Source organism: Mustelus asterias, chromosome 11 (assembly GCF_964213995.1).
Source record: "Mustelus asterias chromosome 11, sMusAst1.hap1.1, whole genome shotgun sequence".
In the NCBI taxonomy this organism is placed as follows: Eukaryota; Metazoa; Chordata; class Chondrichthyes; order Carcharhiniformes; family Triakidae; genus Mustelus; species Mustelus asterias.
Window position 1 is genome coordinate 110,360,116 of NC_135811.1, and position 23,177 is coordinate 110,383,292.

The 23,177-nt window shown below is 49.4% G+C and overlaps 1 protein-coding gene across 3 annotated transcripts in view; it reads right to left on the minus strand.

Annotated features, from left to right (window-relative positions):
• Positions 1–7,137: 7,137 nt before the first annotated feature.
• stard3 (StAR related lipid transfer domain containing 3) overlaps positions 7,138–23,177 on the minus strand; it is a 39,639-nt gene continuing 23,599 nt past the window's right edge. For all 3 annotated transcript variants that reach the window (XM_078224278.1, XM_078224281.1, XM_078224280.1), the window contains exons 9-15: positions 21,956–22,048; positions 20,708–20,770; positions 16,647–16,742; positions 15,006–15,085; positions 13,461–13,565; positions 11,097–11,190; positions 7,138–8,418 (exon numbers count right to left, since the gene is read on the minus strand). In XM_078224278.1, the coding sequence (XP_078080404.1) occupies positions 8,311–8,418; positions 11,097–11,190; positions 13,461–13,565; positions 15,006–15,085; positions 16,647–16,742; positions 20,708–20,770; positions 21,956–22,048 (639 nt within the window). In that variant the 3' untranslated portion in view covers positions 7,138–8,310. The remainder of the gene's footprint in view (positions 8,419–11,096; positions 11,191–13,460; positions 13,566–15,005; positions 15,086–16,646; positions 16,743–20,707; positions 20,771–21,955; positions 22,049–23,177) is intronic.

The window sequence follows — 23,177 nt, forward strand, 5'->3', positions numbered from 1 at the left end:
GTCACTTAAAAAAGCTCCAACATCACATCCTTCCTATAGTGAGGTGACCAGAACTGTACACAATAGTAATGGCTCACAACGTATCCAGCCAGCTCCAGAGTTGCATTGAGTAACACTGGCCAGAATTACGATATTTTAGCAACATTGCTGGACAAAAATAACGTGTGTTCATCAGAAACAAACTATTCACATTTGAAGTTAGCAACCATTGTACTTGTAACATATGAAAGCCAGAACTGCTTCCAAGATCTGGTTCAGTGTCTGTTCTTTTCAGCATTGGATGTGGGTATCGTTGTCAAAGTCGAATGAATCCTCATGTCTTTTAAGTTTGATAAAACTGAGTGTCCGTTAGGTCACTGTCGACAGCAGTTAACAGTGAACCACGTTGATGTGGCCTTAGGAGGAAGCACAGCATAGATTTACCAGAACGATCCCTGAACTTCAAAAGTTCATGGGAGAAATTGTTTTGAGTTCCACAGAGCTTGGTATTATGGGTTCCATTGCTTCTATTTGTGATATATATAAATGATTTGGAAGAAGGTGTAACTGGTGTTATCAGCAAGTTTGCGGATGACACAAAGATGGCTGGACTTGCGGATAGTGATGAGCATTGTCGGACAATACAGCAGGATATAGACAGGCTGGAAAATTGGGCGGAGAAATGGCAGATTGAATTTAATCCAGATAAATGCGAAGTGATGCATTTTGGAAGAACTAATATAGGGGGGAGTTATACAATAAATGGCAGAGCCATCAAGAGTATAGAAACACAGAGGGACCTAGGTGCGCAAGTCCACAAATCCTTGAAGGTGGCAGCACAGGTGGAGAAGGTGGTGAAGAAGGCATATGGTATGCTTGCCTTTATAGGACGGGGTATAGAGTATAAAAGCTGGAACAAAGAACAAAGAACAGTACAGCACAGGAAACAGGCCCTTCGGCCCTCCAAGCCTGTGCCGCTCCTTGGTCCAACTAGACCAATCGTTTGTATCCCTCCATTCCCAGGCTGCTCATGTGACTATCCAGGTAAGTCTTAAACAATGTCAGCGTGTCTGCCTCCACCACCCTACTTGACAGCGCATTCCAGGCCCCCACCACCCTCTGTGTAAAAAACATCCCTCTAATGTCTGAGTTATACTTCGCCCCTCTCACCTTGAGCCCGTGACCCCTCGTGATCGTCACTTCTGATCTGGGAAAAAGCTTCCCACTGTTCACCCTATCTATCCCCTTCATAATCTTGTACACCTCTATTAGATCTCCTCTCATTCTCCGTCTTCCCAGGGAGAACAACCCCAGTTTACCCAATCTCTCCTCATAGCTAAGACCTCCAAACCAGGCAACATCCTGGTAAACCTTCTCTGCACTCTCTCTAACGCCTCCACATCCTTCTGGTAGTGCGGCGACCAGAACTGGATGCAGTACTCCAAATGTGGCCTAACCAGAGTTCTATACAGCTGCATCATCAGACTCCAGCTTTTATACTCTATACCCCGTCCTATAAAGGCAAGCATACCATATGCCTTCTTCACCACCTGTGTTGCCATCTTCAAGGATTTGTGGACTGGCACACCTAGGTCCCTCTGTGTTTCTATACTCTTGATGGCTCTGCCATTTTTTGTATAACTCCTCCCTACATTATTTCTTCCAAAATGCATCACTTCGCATTTATCTGGATTAAATTCTATCTGCCACCTCTCCACCCAATTTTCCAGCCTATCTATATCCTGCTGTATTGCCCGACAATGCTCATCGCTATCCACAAGTCCAGCCATCTTCGTCTGATGTTGCAGCTGTATAGAACGCTGGTTAGGCCACATTTGGAGTACTGCGTCCAGTTCAGGTCGCCGCACTACCAGAAGGATGTGGGGGTGTTAGAGAGAGTGCAGAGAAGGTTTACCAGGATGTTGACTGGTATGGAGGGTCTTAGCTATGAGGAGAGATTGGGTAAACTGGGGTTGTTCTCCCTGGAAAGACGGAGAATGAGGGGAGACCTAATGGAGGTGTACAAAATTATGAAGGGTATAGATAGGGTGAACAGTGGGAAGCTTTTTCCCAGGTCGGAGGTGACGATCACGAGGGGTCACGGGCTCAAGGTGAGAGGGGCGAAGTATAACTCAGATATCAGAGGGACGTTTTTTACACAGAGGGTGGTGGGGGCCTGGAATGCGTTGCCAAGTAGGGTGGTGAAGGCAGGCACGCTGACATCGTTTAAGACTTACCTGGATAGTCACATGAGCAGCCTGGGAATGGAGGGATACAAACGAATGGTCTAGTTGGACCAATGAGCGGCACAGGCTTGGAGGGCCGAAGGGCCTGTTTCCTGTGCTGTTCTTTGTTCTCAGCCTTTTTGCTAACATCAAGCATCAGATCAAGCCCAAGATGGGGTGCAATGCCTTATCCAGTCAGCTTGGATCTTATTTGTCTCTCTTGTGGGGCCCACAAATAGCATTAAATTTGAATTTGGTTTGTGGAGCGAGCAGGGAATGGATTGGGGTTTGCCGGGTCCACACTGAGCACTGGCTTTGTAACTTTAAGATTGGAGTAAAAATTAAAATTAAACAAAGTAGATTTGTATTCCTGAAATTTAAAAAGTTTAAAATATCACAGGCAATGGATAGGGTAGATCCAAAGCATGTATGCAGGATGGGAGTGAGGGTTACGGCACAGTATAAAACTCAGAGACAGACTATGGAGTTGTGTTGAAGATTAAACATGGTCTGACTGAATGACAGAGCAGGTTTGAGCTGTTTTCAGTTTTCACAATCCATTTTAAAAGGTCTTTCTCTTGTAGTCTTGTTCAATATTTGTGAAAAAAATAAATTTTTGCAAAGCAATGATTGAAATTTGTTTTGATGTTTTTAGCTAGCTTTTGCTGTTCCAATAATTCTTCCATATCTGTTGCCACATCTTTGTACTTGATGTAGCCCACACTCACATTTATTTCCCATTAAGCCTGATCAGCCTGTCCCCTTCTCCCTTCACTGTACTGAATCTTGTCAGCATTCGCCCAACTTTTTCTCCAACATTTCACATTAGGCAAATCCTTGAACATTTACTGCGTCAGAAATCAGCAGAGCGTCAACAAGGGCAAAAACTCAGCAGAGTCCAGCTGTCTCCTACACAGCAGTGTCCAAACCGAGGAACTCAATGCATTCATTGGGCAGCAAAGAGAAAGGAACTGAAGATGGATCCCAGCTCTCCCCAGCGGCCTGATTGTGCGTATATTTCACATGACACCAAACTAATTATAAGAAAACTATTGTAATCTGTCCTGTGAACCATCTTTCCCGCCAGTGTGCCTGTCCTTCACACAACTCTTATTCAGGACAGGAACCCACTAATGTCAGATTGTCTCCAACTCTCCTCTCCCCAGTGTCAGGGGGATTGCAGACCCTCAATATGGTGGGAAGTGATCAAATTGAAGATCCAAGGCTTTTTACTCTTATGTGAGGAATAAAAGAATGACCAGGGTGAGGTTAGGGCCGGTCAAGGACAGTAGTGGGAACTTGTGTATGGAGTCAGTAGAGATAGGCGAGGTGATGAATGAATACTTTTCTTCAGTGTTCACCAAGGAGAGGGGCCATGTTTTTGAGGAAGAGAAGGTGTTACAGGCTAATAGGCTGGAGGAAATAGATGTTCGGAGGGAGGATGTCTTGGCAGTTTTGAATAAACTGAAGGTCGATAAGTCCCCTGGGCCTGATGAAATGTATCCTAGGATTCTGTGGGAGGCAAGGGATGAGATTGCAGAGCCTTTGGCGTTGATCTTTGGGTCCTCGCTGTCCACGGGGATGGTGCCAGAGGACTGGAGAATGGCGAATGTTGTTCCTCTGTTTAAGAAAGGGAATAGAAATGACCCTGGTAATTATAGACCGGTTAGTCTTACTTCGGTGGTTGGTAAATTGATGGAAAGGGATGGGATTTACGACCATTTAGAAAGATGCGGATTAATCCGAGATAGTCAGCACGGATTCGTGAAGGGCAAGTCGTGCCTCACAAATTTGATAGAATTTTTTGAGGAGGTAACTAAGTGTGTTGATGAAGGTAGGGCAGTTGATGTCATATACATGGATTTTAGTAAGGCGTTTGATAAGGTCCCCCATGGTCGGCTTATGATGAAAGTGAGGAGGTGTGGGATAGAGGGAAAGTTGGCCGATTGGATAGGTAACTGGTTGTCTGACCGAGGATAGAGGGCGGTGGTCGATGGAAAATTTTCGGATTGAAGGCAGGTTGCTAGCGGCGTGCCGCAGGGATCAGTGCTTGGTCCTCTGCTCTTTGTGATTTTTATTAATGACTTAGAGGAGGGGGCTGAAGGGTGGATCAGTAAATTTGCTGATGACACCAAGATTGGTGGAGTAGTGGATGAGGTGGAGGGCTGTTGTAGGCTGCAAAGAGACATAGATAGGATGCAAAGCTGGGCTGAAAAATGGCAAATGGAGTTTAACCCTGATAAATGTGAGGTGATTCATTTTGGTAGGACAAATTTAAATGTGGATTACAGGGTCAAAGGTAGGGTTCTGAAGACTGTGGAGGAACAGAGAGATCTTGGGGTCCATATCCACAGATCTCTAAAGGTTGCCAGTCAAGTGGATAGAGCTGTGAAGAAGGCCTATAGTGTGTTAGCTTTTATTAACAGGGGGTTGGAGTTTAAGAGCCGTGGGGTTATGCTGCAACTGTACAGGACCTTGGTGAGACCACATTTGGAATATTGTGTGCAGTTCTGGTCACCTCACTATAAGAAGGATGTGGAAGCGCTGGAAAGAGTGCAGAGGAGATTTACCAGGATGCTGCCTGGTTTGGAGGGTAGGTCATATGAGGAAAGGTTGAGGGAGCTAGGGCTGTTCTCTCTGGAGCGGAGGAGGCAGAGGGGAGACTTAATAGAGGTGTATAAAATGATGAAGGGGATAGATAGAGTGAACGTTCAAAGACTATTTCCTCGGGTGGGTGGAGCTATTACAAGGGGGCATAACTATAGGGTTCGTGGTGGGAGATACAGGACGGATATCAGAGGTAGGTTCTTTACGCAGAGAGTGGTTGGGGTGTGGAATGGACTGCCTGCAGTGATAGTGGAGTCAGACACTTTAGAAACATTTAAGCGGTTATTGGATAGGCACATGGAGCACACCAGGATGATAGGGAGTGGGATAGCTTGATCTTGGTTTCAGATAAAGCTCGGCACAACATCGTGGGCCGAAGGGCCTGTTCTGTGCTGTACTGTTCTATGTTCTATGATCTCTATTATGGGTCACTGTGAGAGTTAGACACTGCTGCTCATAATAGAATCTTAATTTTAGCCAGTCCACCCACAGCTTCAACAATGCAGACTCTGTTCAGTGCATTCCTAGTCTGCTATTTAAAGGTCAGGTGATTTGAAATGGAAGCATTTTCAGAGAATCTCATGACTCAAAACACAATTTGTCTTTATTTCAAAATAATTTTCTCTTTGAAGCGAGTACTTTATGCGAGTGTGAATGTTTGAATTGCTTTTTGTCAGGTCTCGGTCTAAAAGCTCACAGATATGTAAAGAACCAGAAAATGACCAGCATGATCTCGTCAGCAATGAAGTTTGAACGAGTAACAAAGGTGACACAGTGGTTAGCACCGTTGCCTCACAGCGCGAGGGACCCGGGTTCAATTCCGGTCTCGGGTCACTGTCTGTGCAGAGTCTGCGTGTTCTCCTCGTGTCTGTGTGGGTTTCTTCCCACACTCCAAAGATGTGCGGGTCAGGTTGATTGGCTATGCTAAATTGACCCTTGGTATCAGGGGATTAGCAGGATAAATACATGGGGTTCCAGGACTAGGGCCTGGTGGGTGGGATTGTTGTCAGTGCAGGCTCAAGGGGCCGAATAGCCTCCTTCTGCTCTTCAGGGATTCTATGAAACTGGGAGGAGAAAAGGAGGAAGAAATAGCAAGTCCCATTATAACAATCGGCAGATCGAGGGGTGAGTAACATTCAGACTAATCCTTAAGAACCTGGGTGGTGGGAGGAAGCAGGTGCAATTTGTAATGCTGCTTCTAGTTATTTATCCTCTGCACTGAATGACCCCGCGACAGACACTGAATGACCCCGCGACAGACACTGAATGACAGCAGCAATAGAGACTGACCTCATGTTTCTGTTCGTGGCTGCACTTGCTTCTTCCTTCAACTGTTTTTTTAAATCTTCTCTTGCTGTTTAGCAGCAATTAGGTGTTGCCGGGATACTGTTTCAAAGTTAGTCACTCCGCACTTGATACCATATCAAGTTCACTCATAAATCTGGGAATCTGAAGAGTCAGTCAGCCAGGAAATCACAGCCAGTATCGACACCGACATTTCCCAGCATGAAAGAATGTTGATTGAAGTAACTGATTTAAAAATGGGATTGAGTTTGCTCCTGTCCACTACGTGATTTATCATCAGGGAGGGATTGTGGAGTGTCCTCTTATAATCTGGCTTTCCACACAAACTCATCACCATCCTCCACCTACTGGGCAACGCCACGCAGCTGAGATACCAACAGACCCGCCACACACCTCATTCGAGCAACGCCGTGTCATCACACTGACACTCTTTTCGTCTTCTTCACTGCAACGTTCCACCCCATCTCCATGAAGATCCCTGCCGGAGTGAAGCTACTCTACAGGACAGTGGGTAACTACTCAACCTCCATTCCAGAACCAAGGTCATCCCCATCTCTGTCGCTGAACTGAGGCATGCTGTCAACGCTTGTGTATGGACACATGGAGATCAAGCTTTGAACTGTCATCCACACAAGCACAGAGGCTGATGAAAGAATGGACCTTAGTCTAAACATTTGGAAGACAAAAATCCTCTACCAGCCCGCTCCCACTGCACAATGCCTTACACAGCGAGTTGTGATCTGGAATCGGCTGCCTGAAAGGGCGGTGGAAACCCATTCAATAACTTACCAAAGGTACGGTGCAAGATTTAGAAGGCAACGGGAAAAGAGCGACAGAGAAATGGGCTCTTTCAAAGAGTCCGCAGAGACCGAATGGCCTCCTCTGTGCTGTAAGATTTAGATTCTGTGATGAAGCTGAGAAGAGTTAGCAGTTTTGTTAAGATGACCTTGGACAAAATGAAACACATTGTATTTTGACTCTCAGACTTTCCACAGCTTTCAGGCAATGAAATAACTTGCCCTTTATCTCATTAAAACATACACAGGTTTCTGATTTTATTCAGTTCAACACTTTTTAAATGTTTTGCTATTATGTTTAGAACACAGCTTGCCTTGGGACAGGATGTCCCATTCATCTGGTCAGTGTAGAAAACTTGGGAAGAAATGAGAATATGCAGAAAATGTTGGAATGAGTAGAGATTGGAATGAGGAATTAACAGGGTTAATTATGAACTAGCGAGTATATCACACCTCTATTAGAGAGGTTTTCATCCACAATCGTGCAACCAGCCGGGCACCATGTGTTTTCCCTGGTAATGGTTGTGTCCATCAGACCTCACTGCTTCCAAAGGCACAGATTTTCAGCAAGTATGGGTTCTAGTCACAGCAATCTCCCTCCAGCTCCACATTCAAACATCCAGAATTCAACGGTCAGCGTAGCGAATGGCAGCAGAATAGTCCACCTTGCAGGGCATCACATCTGACCCTTCAGCCACAAGATACCCCCACACATTCTCCAAAAGCAGGATTCCCAGCTGATTCTCCGCCCCCCCCCCCCCCCCACCAGCAACTCAAAGCCCAAGCCCAGTGTAGAAGAAGAAAGCAACAGAATGCAGGCATTGAGCTTTGGATCTTCCTCTCCCCCAGGCTCAGGGGATTTTCCTGGTCCACACTGGTAGTTGCAATTAACCATTAAGCCACAAAAGTGGCTATTACCCACTATTAAAAGTTATTTTTATTTATCTACCTCCCAAAAAACAGAGGAATCAAACAATCTCTGCCCCGACGGAACCCTGGACACCACCTGATCAGTGGAACAAGCTCCTGATTGGCTCTGGTTAGAAACAGGAGCAGCCTCACCAGCAACACCTAATGGATGCAACAAGTATTTCAGTCCTCGAGTAAACCTGCCTTCCAAAGAGGCAACATTCGCTTCTCAGTGTCAAACGTCCAGAGCAGCAGCTTTTACATTGCCAGTCTCAAGCAACACAATACAAAAATGGTATAATATCAAAATTAAAATGTTCAATTCTCTTTTGTTCTTTGTGTGATAGTACAGTCGGGGCAGCTTCATGAAGAATAACTTTAAAAAAGTCTTTCAGTGATTAGTACAAAGATGAATAGTTTGTAATTGTTGACTTGGAACTGGTGCTTCCTGCAGACGGGGGTTGATGCAATTTTCCACACTGCCGTCACTAATGCGCCCCTTCACTTATTTCACTGATCCTCTGTCTCAGGTGTGCGATGAACTCCAACATGGTGGCAGCGAGACTCTGCTGGATCAGGTAACGGGGCAAACGGCCCTGCTCGAGAAACACACAGGTGGTTACGGCCCAGCAAAGGGAGAAACTGGACAGGTACAAACCCAGCAGCCACTGCATTAGTGTACAATGATCAAACACCACCACAGCATTGTTGGACAAGAGCAAATGAAATCCCTGAAAAAGGAATGGTGGTTATTTGGAATATAGAAAGATGAAATGGTGCTGGGAGCGTTGAAGGAAGAGGGAGCTATCGGGATACAACACTGCCACAGGCTGCTGCTGCCCAGGAATGGCCAAGTAACCAGGCACCATCAACTGTGGAGGGATGGGGAGGGAGATAAGGGAGGTGAGGAGAGGGGTGGGAACAGGAGAAGCAGGAAGGGAGGGGGTGGAGTGAGATGTGACAAGGAAGTCTCCCTTTATTAGGGAGCAGAGTGAGAGAACAGTGGCTACCTTGGGAAGGATAAAACCACTGATGCATCATACTCTCTTCCTGTGTGCTCTCTCTATATATGAACAGCGCTGCTCCAAGTAGGAACACGAACTCCAATCCAACCTTGGTCAACAGGTTTACACGCATTCCCGTTCTAACATGCCTGGTCTCCAGGGAGCAGTTGGAGCAGAGCAGCATGAAGTGAGTATAAAACTAACTTACCTCGAGGATCCGTGGCCTAGTTTGGAGGGCGGAGGGCACAGGGCGGAGGGCGGAGGGCGGAGGGCGGAGGGCGCAGGGCGGAGGGCGCAGGGCGGAGGGCGGAGGGCGCAGGGCGGAGGGCGCAGGGCGGAGGGCGGAGGGCGGAGGGCGCAGGGCGGAGGGCGCAGGGCGGAGGGCGCAGGGCGGAGGGCGGAGGGCGCAGGGCACAGGGCGCAGGGCACAGGGCACAGGGCGCAGGGCACAGGGCGCAGGGCACAGGGCGCAGGGCACAGGGCGCAGGGCACAGTGAAACTAAAATAAAACTAACTTCCTAAAAAGTGACATCACAGGAAAGCCGTGAGCTGATTGGCGCAGGAAATCTGTGTTAGATTTGAAAAAGAACGCTGTAAAACTAAAAAAAAATGAATGAATAAATTAATTAACGGAGTAGAGATGCCTGGGCAGGTGATGTGCTGCAAGTGTATGATGTGGGAGCTGGCAGATCCCATTGGAAGCTGCAGTGATCACATCTGCAGCAAATGTTGTTGCTCGAGGAACTTCAGCTCAGAATTAACGAGCTGGAGTCTGAGCTCCAGACGCTGTGGCACATCCGGCAGGGGGCGAGTTACCTGGACACTTTCTCTCAGGAGGCAGCCACACCCGCTAGATTAAGTACCTTTAATTCGGCCAGTGGTCAGGGACAGCAGGGTGTGACTGCAAGTGAGGCAGGTAGAGGGATCCTGAATTCAGGTCCAGAGGAGCCTCAGTTCTTGACCTCATCCAACAGGTAAGTGGTATTGCTCCCTGTGTGGATGAGGAAAAGACCTGTAGGGAGGATGAGCTAGCCGACCACTGCACCGTGGTACAGGAGGCCATTCAAGGGGGGGTAGCAAGAAGACAAGTGGTAGTTTTAGGCGACCCTATAAACAGGGGGATTGATAGAATCCTTTGTAAGCCGGACCGTGAGTCCCACATGGCATGTTGCCTGTCCAGTGCCTGGGTGAGGGACACCTTTGGCCAGCTTGAAAGGATATTGGAGTGGGAGGGGGAGGGTCCGGTTGTTATGGTCCATATTGGGACAAACAACGTAGGCAAGACTAGGAAAGAGGACCTGTTTGAGGATTATCAGGAACTAGGAACTAAATTAAACAACAGGTCCTCAAGGATTATAATCTCTGGATTACTACCCGAGCCACGTGCGAATTGGCATAGGGATGAGAAAATTGGGGAAGTGACCACGTGGCTAAAGGAGTGGTGCAGGAAAGAGGAGTTCCATTTCATGGGGTATTGGAACAGGAGGGATCTGTACCGGTGAGATGGTCTCCACCTGAACCGATCCGGGACCAGTGTTCTAGCGGAAAGAATAATCATAGAATCCCTCGAGTGCAGAAGGAGGCCATTCAGCCCATCGAGTCTGCACTGACAACAATCCCACCCGGGCCCTAATCCCGTAACTCCACGTATTTACTCTGCTAATCCCTTTAACCTACATACCTCGGGATACCAAGGGGCAATTTAGCATGGCCAATCAACCTAGCCTGCATATCTTTGGACAGTGAGAGGAAACCGGAGCACCCGGAGGAAACCCACGCAGACACATGAGAATGTGCAAACTCCACACAGACAGTGACCCTAAGCCAGAATTGAACCTGGGTCCCTGGAGCTGTGAGGCAGCCGTGCTAACCACTGTGCCGCTGTGTAACAAGGACTTTAAACTAGCAAGTGGGGGTGAAGGGAAGGGTAAAACTACAGGAAGTATAATAGTTAATAGGAAGCAAAGCAGCAGGTTAGCACGTGGGGAGAAGGTTTCAACAACATGGAAAATTACAAAAAAAGTTAAAAGGAAGGAGAACTCAGGAGATGTGATCTTATTGAATGGCGGAACAGGCTCAAGGGGCCAGATGGCCTACTCCTGCTCTTAGTCCTTATGTTCACCCTCCCCAATCTATGAAGCAGCAACCACGGTGTTAAGAGCCTCTGGTATCAGGCTGTCTGCTCTCCATAATAAGCATTGCAAACTCCATCACCCCATCCTCTCTGGCTCTCGTGGTTAAACCCCCTCCCGAATTCTTTTAACACTTACCTTTAGGTCTGTGTTCAATATCCAAACGAAGGTGCAGACACTGGGGTTCCGAGGAGACTTTAGCACTACAAACCCTCCGGGCCCATTCTCGCCTCTACAAGAGATCAGTGAAGAATGATTACTGACAAGAGTTTAACGTGGATCACAACAGAGGCGCAGAACACCACCACCATCTGCTGGACAGTAAAGGGATTTCAGGTTGAAGCTTTCATTTCTCCCCCAGGTTGGATTGCACAGTAAGTGGTCTCACAACACCAGGTTAAAGTCCAACAGGTTTATTTGGTAGCACAAGCTTTCAGACTGCTGCTCCGTCATCAGGTAAGTGCCTGATGCAACACACGCAGCGGGATCTCACTCACTTTCCATTGGCCAATTCACTCCATCCCAACTGAGAATTACAGGAAAACAAGAGAATCTCATGTCTAAAAAAATATTACTCAAAGACACTAATCACACTGTTTAATGTTATTAATCACTGCCATACTGTATACAGCACTGCTCTTGTATCCACTGTCTCTCAGTCTGTGTACAGCAGTGAAGAAAGTTATCTCCAATTGCAACGGGATCTTGATCAATTGGGCCAGCGGGTTGACGAATGGCAGATGGAGTTTAATTTAGACAAATGTGAGGTGATGCATTTTGGTAGATTGAACCAAGGCAGGACTTACTCAGTTAATGGTAGAGCGTTGGAGAGAGTTACAGAACAAAGAGATCTAGGGGTACAGGTTCATAGCTCCTTGAAAGTGGAGTCACAGGTGGACAGAGTGGTGAAGAAGGCATTCGGCATGCTTGGTTTCGTTGGTCAGAGCATTGAATACAGCAGTTGGGACGTCTTGTTGAAGTTGTACAAGACATTGGTAAGGCCACACTTGGAATACTGTGTACAGTTCTGGTCATCCTGTTATAGAAAGGATATTATTAAACTAGAAAGAGTACAGAAAAGATTTACTAGAATGTTACCGGGACTTGATGGTTTAAGAGTTATAAGGAGAGGCTGGATAGACTGGGACTTTTTCCTCTGGAGCGTAGGAGGCTGAGGGGTGATCTTATAGAGGTCTATAAAATAATGAGGGGCACAGATCAGCTCGATAGTCAATATTTTTTCCCAAAGGTAGGGGAGTCTAAAACTAGAGGGCGTAGACTTAAGGTGAGGGGGAGAGATACAAAAGTGTTCAGAGGGGCAATATTTTCACAGAGGGTGGTGAGTGTCTGGAACAAGCTGCCAGAGGTAGTAGTAGAGGCGGGTACAATTTTGTCTTTTAAAAAGCGTTTAGACAGTTACATGGGTACGATGGGTACAGAGGGATATGGGCCAAAGGCAGGCAATTGGGATTAGCTTAGGGGTTTAAAAAAAAAAAGGACGGCATGGACAAGTTGGGCCGAAGGGCCTGTTTCCATGCTGTAAACCTCTATGACTCTTATGTATCCGCTGTCCCTCTGTGTACAGCACTGTCCCTGTATTGTTCTCCCTCTGTCTGCGTACAGCACTGTCCCTGTATTCTCACTCTCTCAGTCTGTGTACAGTACTGTCCCTGTATCCGCTGTCCCTCAGTCTGCGTACAGCACTGTCCCTGTATTCTCACTCTCTCAGTCTGTGTACAGTACTGTCCCTGTATCCGCTGTCCCTCAGTCTGTGTACAGCACTGTCCCTGTATTGCTCTCCCTCTGTCTGCGTACAGCACTGTCCCTGTATTCTCACTCTCTCAGTCTGTGTACAGTACTGTCCCTGTATCCGCTGTCCCTCAGTCTGTGTACAGCACTATCCCTGTATTTTCACTCTCTCAGTCTGTGTACAGTACTGTCCCTGTATCCGCTGTCCCTCAGTCTGTGTACAGCACTATCCCTGTATTCTCACTCTCTCAGTCTGTGTACAGTACTGTCCCTGTATCCGCTGTCCCTCAGTCTGTGTACAGTACTGTCCCTGTATCCGCTGTCCCTCAGTCTGTGTACAGCACTGTCCCTGTATTCTCACTCTCAGTCTGTGTACAGTACTGTCCCTGTATCCGCTGTCCCTCAGTCTGTGTACAGCACTGCTTCTGTATGCTCCACTTGCCCATCTGTGTACAATTGCCTGTCAGGGTTGAGCAATAGTATTCTATTGATCATCGTTCGACAGGTTTTGATAGACAAGGAAGTCGGGGGGTTTGGGAGGCAGACAGGAAATGTAGTTGAGACCACAATCTGATCTTATCGAATGGTGCAGCTGGCTTGAGGGACTGAATGGCCTCCTCCTGGTGCTGTGTCCAATGTACCCAAATGTCATTGTACCAGATACCCTTTCCATCCTGACCGAGTATAAATGTTCTTGCTCTCACCCTCAGACGGCGATGCCTCCCGCCCTGGATTGAATCAGCTGCTGCATACCTGACATATTTTTTGTGTGGAGGTCTGGTGTCATGAGTGGTTGACACTCCTGAAGAAATGTACATGTCCTTCTTCCTCTCAATACGACGCACATTCACAAAGTCCCTGCAAAGGGATCATCACCATTACACACACGGAATATCATCACATCACTGATTTTCCAGCAATACGGAGAAACATCGCTGCCTCAGCCACGGTTAAAACCAGATCAGCCATGATCTTACTGAATGGGGGAACAGGCTCAAGGGGTCTCCTCCTGCTCCTAATTCATATGTTCGGTCTTTGGAAACTGTATTGAGAACAGGTCTGGTGGTACTGTGAGGACACAATTGTTCAACCCTTGGCACATGGAAAGGAGCGAACATAACCTGGAAAATAAAGAACCTGGATGCTAATCCCTTTAAAAGGTGTCTGGGCAGCTGCTCTGCTGCTTTGGTGGGAGAGTACGGCATGTGGGGCAGAGCGGCAGACATGCTGTGTGTGGACATCAGAACAGAAATCAGGCAAAATGTGTGCTTCTGACTTCTCTCCAGTGACCCCTGATGGAAAGTGTGCGCACACTTAGAAGGAGAAAGGTGACTTTGCTGTGGTGTCAGAGTGCCGGGACCCCCCGTGGCACTGCGGGACCCCCACAGTGCCCTGCCACCCCCAGGACGTCACGTACCCGGATTTAGAGGGAGCCTTGCTCCAACCCGACCTGGAACATACTGGAGAGACCCCAAGACCTGGCTCACATCACATGGCACTTCAGCTTTCTGCATTCGTCTAGTCCAATGTGGGAGAGTTTACACCCAAACACTGGGATGCGATTTGTTCGTCGCCCGGGGTTCAGTCCCAGGTGTAGCCGCTGGAATAACATTTGGACTGCTGCTTTCCAAAGTCCAGAGCTGTGAATCGCTTTCTAAAATTCATTCTCAGGATTTGTTGCCCATCCTTAGTGCTCTGTCTTTATCTTGAGCCAGTGGTAAGGTCTGTACACATCCAAGGACAGCAATGCATCTTGCACGCTGCTGCCACTGTGCGTCAGTGTTGGAGGGAGCGGATTTGTAAGTTAATTGTGGGTAGACTCCTGATCGAATGGGCTGCTTTCCCCGGATAAAACCGAGTTCCCGAGTATTGGAGCTGCACTCGACCGCACAAGTGCAGAGTTTTTCATCACACTCCTGACTTGTGCCTTGTAGATTGTGCACAGGCTTTGGGGAGTCAGGAGGGGGGGTTACTCGCCGCAGGATTCCCAGCCTCTGACCAGTTCTTGTAGCCACAATGTTTATATGGCTGGGCCAGTGGATGTTGAAGGTGGGGGATAATGGTGGCGGTAATGTTGTTGAATGTCATGGGGCAACGGTTAGATCCTGTCTCACTGGGGGAGATGTCCATTGCCTGGTACTTCTGTGGCACAAATTCCCATCTATCAAGCTGAATGCCACCCAGGTCTTACCACATGCAGGTAAGAACAGCTTCCTTATCCAAGGAATGGCGAATGGAACTGATGCTGCCCAATCAGCAAACATTAACCACAAATACAGTGAATTCGGTTAATCTGACCTGGGAGAAACGACCCCCCCAGCTGCTCCAGCTGAGACATCGTAAGTGATGAGGGTGTTGTCATCAACTCGCTGGAGAATCTGAAAAACAGTGATCGGATCAGATGCCTCAATGTCACCGCCTCACTCCAAACCCTGTCAACCCTGCCAAAACGTGGAGATGCCGGCGTTGGACTGGGGTAAACACAGTAAGAAGCTTAACAACACCAGGTTAAAGTCCAACAGGTTTATTTGGTAGCCACACCTTTTGCTACTAAATAAACCTGTTGGACTTTAACCTGGTGTTGTTAAACTTGTTACTGTGTCTACCCTGCCAAACCCAGGCAAACAGTGATCAGATTAGAGTCGCTGGCGTTGCCTCAATGTCATCGCTTCACTCCAAACCCTGTCAACTGTGACCAGACTAAAGGAAAACACAGTATTTGGAGACTGAAGAACTTCATTTAAAAGCTGAACTCCCAGCGACACGCAAGCAAGATCTGCCAATGCAGAATGGAACTTTATCGACAAATAATTGGCCATCCCTTATTCAAAATCAACCATCGAACTGTACCCCCGTCAGAGTCAGTGTGTGTGGAACTGTACCCCAGTGAGAGTCAGTGTGAGTGGAACTGTATCCCAGTGAGAGTCAGTGTGAGTGGAACTGTATCCCAGTGAGAGTCAGTGTGTGTGGAACTATATCCCAGTGAGAGTCAGTGTGTGTGGAACCCGTACCCCAGTGACAGTCAGTGTGTGTGGAACTGTACCCCAGTGAGAGTCAGTGTGTGTGGAACCCGTACCCCAGTGAGAGTCAGTGTGTGTGTAACTGTATCCCAGTGAGAGTCAGTGTGTGTGGAACTGTACCCCCGTCAGAGTCAGTGCATGTGGAACCCGTACCCCAGTGAGAGTCAGTGTGTGTGGAACTGTATCCCAGTGAGAGTCAGTGTGTGTGGAACTGTACCCCAGTGAGTGTCAGTGCATGTGGAACCCGTACCCCAGTGAGAGTCAGTGTGTGTGGAACTGTATCCCAGTGAGAGTCAGTGTGTGTGGAACTGTATCCCAGTGAGAGTCAGTGTGTGTGGAACTGTACCCCAGTGAGAGTCAGTGTGTGTGGAACTGTATCCCAGTGAGAGTCAGTGTGTGTGGAACCCGTACCCCAGTGAGAGTCAGTGTGTGTGGAACTGTATCCCAGTGAGAGTCAGTGTGTGTGGAACTGTATCCCAGTGAGAGTCAGTGTGTGTGGAACTGTACCCCAGTGAGAGTCAGTGTGTGTGGAACTGTACCCCAGTGAGAGTCAGTGTGTGTGGAACTGTACCCCAGTGAGAGTCAGTGTGTGTGGAACTGTACCCCAGTGAGAGTCAGTGTGTGTGGAACTGTATCCCAGTGAGAATGAAGTCAATCTGCCATCCCAGCAGGTGCTGAAAGAATGACAATGAATAAAACGCAGGATAGGTGAAGGACTTAGCAAATTTAATAATGTGTTACAAACTGAGACCAGGGGGTTGGCCCCACCAGTCTCCACTGCCAGAAGCATTGCTGAAACATTTTCCCTCCGTTCCCATTGCCTCTGAAAGTTTAGCTTGGATTCGCTGTTTTCAGCAGAATTGCCCCACTGGAATTAACCATTTCCAGGAGGTGTGTGAGATTACAGAAAGAGGAGTACCTGACAAACTGTAACCGTCCTGTTCCAAATGACCACTTTCTCGGGTTGAAGAATGACCTCCTGGTAAACCAGCTCTGCAGAGCATTGCAGGAATGCCTGAAGGGGAAACACACGTCAACAATGATTTCACCAACTCTGAGCTTTGGCAATCTGAACAAAGAGCAGGACACGGCGGGGGTGGCGCTGGATACACTACAAAGATGTCAAATAAAGGGGAATAGGGATAGCCCAGGAAATTACCGACCGGTGAGTCTAACCTCAGTGGTTGGTAAGCTGAGGGAGAAGATCCTGAGGGACAAGATTTATGAGCATTTAAAGAGGTTTAGTATGCTCAAGAATACTCAGCATGGCTTTGTCAAAGGCAGATCGTGCCTTATGAGCCTGGTGGAGTTCTTCGAAAATGTGACTAAACACATTGACGAAGGGAAGGCAGTAGATGTGGTTTATATGGATTTTAGCAAGGCATTCGATAAGGTCCCCCATGCAAGGCTTCTAGAAAAAGTGAGAGGGCATGGGATCCATGGGGCTGCTGCCCTGTGGATCCAGAACTGGCTTGCCCAAAGGAGGCAGAGAGTGGGTATAGATGGGTCTTTTTCTAAATGGAGGTCGGTCACCAGTGGTGTGCCCCAGGGATCTGTTCTGGGACCCTTGCTGTTCGTCATTTTCATAAATGACCTGGATGAGGAAGTGGAGGGATGGGTTGGTAAGTTTGCCGACGACACGAAGGTTGGTGGGATTGTGGATAGTCTGGAGGGATGTCAGAAGTTACAGAGGGACATAGATAGGATGCAAGACTGGGCGGAGAAGTGGCAGATGGACTTCAACCCAGATAAATGCGTCGTGGTCCATTTTGGCAGGTCAAATGGGATGAAGGAGTACAATATAAAGGGAAAGACTCTTAGTACGGTAGAGGATCAGAAGGACCTTGGGGTCCAGGTCCATAGGACTCTAAAATCGGCCCCGCAGGTGGCGGAGGTGGTTAAGAAGGCGTATGGTGTGCTGGCCTTTATCAATCGAGGGATTGAGTTTCGGAGTCCGGGGATAATGATGCAGCTATACAAGACCCTTGTCAGACCCCACTTGGAGTACTGTGCTCAGTTCTGGTCGCCTCATTACAGGAAGGATGTGGAAAAGATTGAAAAGGTGCAGAGGAGATTTACAAGGATGTTGCCTGGATTGAGTGGCATGCCTTATGAGGATAGGCTGAGGGAGCTCGGTCTTTTCTCCTTGGAGAGACGTAGGATGGGAGGAGACCTAATAGAGGTATATAAGATGTTGAGAGCCATAGATCGGGTGGACTCTCGGAGGCTTTTTCCCAGGGTGGAAATGGCTGCTATGAGAGGACACAGGTTTAAGGTGCTGGGGGATAGGTACAGGGGAAATGTTAGGGGGAAGTTTTTCACACAGAGGGTGGTGGGCAAGTGGAATCGGCTGCCGTCAGTGGTGGTGGAGGCAAACTCAATAGGGACTTTTAAGAGACTCCTGGATGAGTACATGGGACTTAATAGGATGGAGGTTTATAGGTAGGTCTAGAAGGTAGGGATATGTTCGGCACAACTTGTGGGGCCGAAGGGCCTGTTTTGTGCTGTAGTTTTTCTATGTTTCTAAACCCAAACGGTGTCCCCCGCTGACCTCTATTCTGCTACAAATTGATAAGACCCTCTCTACATCAGGCCAACATGGAGTAGAAAACAAATGACCATGGGAATACTCCAGTCCATTGCAGCCAATCAAGCCTCAGGGGGGAATTGTACAGTTTGGGGTGAAACTCAGCTCTACCCACCAGGATTACCCAAACTCAAATTTTAATTTTCTAATTCAGTTTGTTTTTGCATGGTCATCAAAATGAGAGAAACGTTGGCACCAAACACTCCCAGGACAGGTACAGCACGGGGTTAGATACAGAGTAAAGCTCCCTCTACACGGTCCCCATCAAACACTCCCAGGACAGGTACCGCACAGGGTTAGGTACAGAGTAAAGCTCCCTCTACACTGTCCCCATCAAACACTCCCAGGACAGGTACAACACGGGGATAGATACAGAGTAAAGCTCCCTCTACACAGTCCCCTTCAAACACTCCCAGGACAGGTACAGCACGGGGATAGATACAGAGTAAAGCTCCCTCTACACTGTCCCCATCAAACACTCCCGGGACAGGTACAGCACGGGGTTAGATACAGAGTAAAGCTCCCTCTACACTGTCCCCATCAAACACTCCCGGGACAGGTACAGCACGGGGTTAGATACAGAGTAAAGCTCCCTCTACACTGTCCCCATCAAACACTCCCAGGACAGGTACAGCACGGGGTTAGATATAGAGTAAAGCTCCCTCTACACTGTCCCCCATCAAACACTCCCAGGACAGGTACAGCACGGGGTTAGATACAGAGTAAAGCTCCCTCTACACAGTCCCCATCAAACACTCTCAGGACAGGTACAACACGGGGTTAGATACAGAGTAAAGCTCCCTCTACACAGTCCCCTTCAAACACTCCCAGGACAGGTACAGCACGGGGTTAGATACAGAGTAAAGCTCCCTCTACACAGTCCCCTTCAAACACTCCCAGGACAGGTACAGCACGGGGTTAGATACAGAGTAAAGCTCCCTCTACACAGTCCCCTTCAAACACTCCCAGGACAGGTACAGCACGGGGTTAGATACAGAGTAAAGCTCCCTCTACACTGTCCCCCATCAAACACTCCCAGGACAGGTACAGCACGGGGTTAGATACAGAGTAAAGCTCCCTCTACACAGTCCCCATCAAACACTCTCAGGACAGGTACAACACGGGGTTAGATACAGAGTAAAGCTCCCTCTACACAGTCCCCTTCAAACACTCCCAGGACAGGTACAGCACGGGGTTAGATATAGAGTAAAGCTCCCTCTGCGCTGTCCCCATCAAACACTCCCAGGACAGGTACAGCACGGGGTTAGATACAGAGTAAAGCTCCCTCTACACTGTCCCCCATCAAACACTCCCAGGACAGGTACAGCACGGGGTTAGATACAGAGTAAAGCTCCCTCTACACAGTCCCCATCAAACACTCTCAGGACAGGTACAACACGGGGTTAGATACAGAGTAAAGCTCCCTCTACACAGTCCCCTTCAAACACTCCCAGGACAGGTACAGCACGGGGTTAGATACAGAGTAAAGCTCCCTCTACACAGTCCCCATCAAACACTCTCAGGACAGGTACAACACGGGGTTAGATACAGAGTAAAGCTCCCTCTACACAGTCCCCTTCAAACACTCCCAGGACAGGTACAGCACGGGGTTAGATACAGAGTAAAGCTCCCTCTACACTGTCCCCATCAAACACTCCCAGGACAGGTACAGCACGGGGTTAGATACAGAGTAAAGCTCCCTCTACACTGTCCCCATCAAACACTCCCAGGACAGGTACAGCACGGGGTTAGATACAGAGTAAAGCTCCCTCTACACTGTCCCCATCAAACACTCCCAGGACAGGTACAGCACGGGGTTAGATACAGAGTAAAGCTCCCTCTACACTGTCCCCATCAAACACTCCCAGGACAGGTACAGCACGGGGTTAGATACAGAGTAAAGCTCCCTCTACACTGTCCCCATCAAACACTCCCAGGACAGGTACAGCACGGGGTTAGATACAGAGTAAAGCTCCCTCTACACTGTCCCCATCAAACACTCCCAGGACAGGTACAGCACGGGGTTAGATACAGAGTAAAGCTCCCTCTACACTGTCCCCATCAAACACTCCCAGGACAGGTACAGCACGGGGTTAGATACAGAGTAAAGCTCCCTCTACACTGTCCCCATCAAACACTCCCAGGACAGGTACCCTAGCAAACGAGTGAATTTATCGCAGGAACAGTGCCGACATTATGGTGGAAAAGCTGCAGCAGGGAGGCAGATTGATTGATTCTGCAGATGGACCTGAGTCAGTCACAGTTAAAACTGCGGCTGAAGGGAATCTTAGGAAGACTTTACGTTTAATGAAATTTTTCCTCGAGTATATCTACTTCTCTCAGACGCAGGGAAGCCCGGTCCTATTGCTGTACTTCAATATCAAAGCTCTTACCTTCAGAATGAAACTCCTGCCGTGATAGGGGATTTCAAAAGTGTAAACAACATCGCTGTTATCCTGCAACACAGATCCAGGTTAGTTACATCCTCAAACCACAACATAATCCCTCCTTGTGCAATCGACATTCACCAGTGTTAGAGACAGGCTTCATACAGCAAACAGCAATCCCTGTCTCACTGGCCTCTGCACATTAGGCCACAGCTCCAAGCATTGGAAATACAGACACGACAGCATAAACATCACACCCTTACCCCAGCCCCGAGTGCTGGCCAGCACCATCACACAGGAGCTTCACTGCAACCAACCAAAAACCTCATCCACATTTAGGACAAGAGACATTCTGAAGTGAATGTGAGAGAATGATCTAATCAAGGGGTTCAGATTAATTCCTCACCCAGAAGTATAAGCTTATTTATTAGTGTCACAAGTAGACTTACATTAACATTGCAATGAGGTTAGTGTGAAAATCCACTAGTTGCCACACTCCGGCGCCTGTTTGGGTACATGGAGGGTGAATTTAGCACGGCCAATGCACCCTAACCAGCATGTCTTTCCAACTGTGGGAGGAAACTGGAGCACCCGGAGGAAAACCATGCAGACACTGGGAGAACGTGCAGACTCCGCACAGACAGTGACCCAAGCCGGGAATCGAACCCGGGTCCGCAGTACTGTGAAGCAGCAGTGCTAAACACTGTGCCGCTGATATCTAGAACATCCAAACAGTCAGAGACCCTCTCTGATTTCTGACTCATTCTTGGGATGAAGACAAATTCCCTTTGGGCCAATTGGGTAAACCTACACCAACCCCGTGAGGAGCAGACAGCAGCCCAGTTGGAGCACTGGGCAATGACATGTCTGAGTGCTCAGGAAATGACAGCATGTCTCAACAACTTGAGATGGGAGGCAGGAATCACATTCTAACACAAACAATGAACAAGGGTGTTTTAAACTGTTCCATTGCAAATAAAGATGTTGTGATTTTAGATGGGATTTTCATTTGGAGTTTATTTAGTGTTTCTACGGCCATGAGCAAGTTAAGTTGCTCGGTCCAGCCTGCCGAGGCAGGTACAACTCTGCTTTTTTGCAGCTCCAAACACCATTTCAGAAATTTGAACAGTTTATCAGTTAAATCTGTGGGTGCTGTACAGAAAATGTGTTAAAATCAAACACCCTGCTGGAAACCACATACAACAATCCAAGCGCAGAGCAGAGGCTTCTGAACAAGCTCACAAAGTTACTCACATTCTCTTTCTCAAACTTCCAGTATTCCTCCTGGCCCAATATTTGTTCCATCACTTTCATCGCCTCTTGACCCTGACGCACGTACTCCTTCTCCTGCAGGAAGAAAACGTCAGTGACTCGCTCCCTGGCCTGGTCAGCGACTCGCTCCCCGCCCCGTGCCGGTCAGCGACTCGCTCCTCGCTCCCCGCCCCGAGCCGGTCAGCGACTCGCTCCCCGCCCCGAGCCGGTCAGCGACTCGCTCCCCGCCCCGAGCCGGTCAGCGACTTGCTCTCCGCCCCGAGCCGGTCTGCGACTCGCTCCCCGCCCCGAGCCGGTCAGCGACTCGCTCCCCGCCCCGAGCCGGTCAGTGACTCGCTCCCCGCCCCGAGCCGGTCAGCGACTCGCTCCCTGGCCCGGTCAGTGACTCGCTCCCTGCCCCGAGCCGGTCAGCGACTCGCTCCCCGCCCCGAGCCGGTCAGCGACTCGCTCCCCGCCCCGAGCCGGTCAGTGACTCGCTCCCCGCCCCGAGCCGGTCAGTGACTCGCTCCCCGCCCCGAGCCGGTCAGCGACTCGCTCCCCGCCCCGAGCCGCTCAGTGACTCGCTCCCCGCCCCGAGCCGCTCAGTGACTCGCTCCCCGCCCCGTGCCGGTCAGCGACTCGCTCCCCGCCCCGTGCCGGTCAGCGACTCGCTCCCCGCCCCGAGCCGCTCAGTGACTCGCTCCCCGCCCCGTGCCGGTCAGCGACTCGCTCCCCGCCCCGAGGCGGTCAGCGACTCGCTCCCCGCCCCGTGCCTGTCAGTGACTCGCTCCCCGCCCCGAGCCGGTCAGTGACTCGCTCCCCGCCCCGTGCCGGTCAGCGACTCGCTCCCCGCCCCGGGCCGCTCAGTGACTCGCTCCCCGCCCCGTGCCGGTCAGCGACTCACTCCCCGCCCCGAGCCGGTCAGCGACTCGCTCCCCGCCCCGTGCCGGTCAGCGACTCGCTCCCCGCCCCGAGCCGCTCAGTGACTCGCTCCCCGCCCCGTGCCGGTCAGTGACTCGCTCCCCGCCCCGAGCCGGTCAGCGACTCGCTCCCCGCCCCGAGCCGCTCAGTGACTCGCTCCCCGCCCTGTGCCGGTCAGCGACTCGCTCCCCGCCCCGAGCCGCTCAGTGACTCGCTCCCCGCCCCGTGCCGGTCAGCGACTCGCTCCCCGCCCCGAGCCGGTCAGTGACTCGCTCCCCGCCCCGAGCCGGTCAGTGACTCGCTC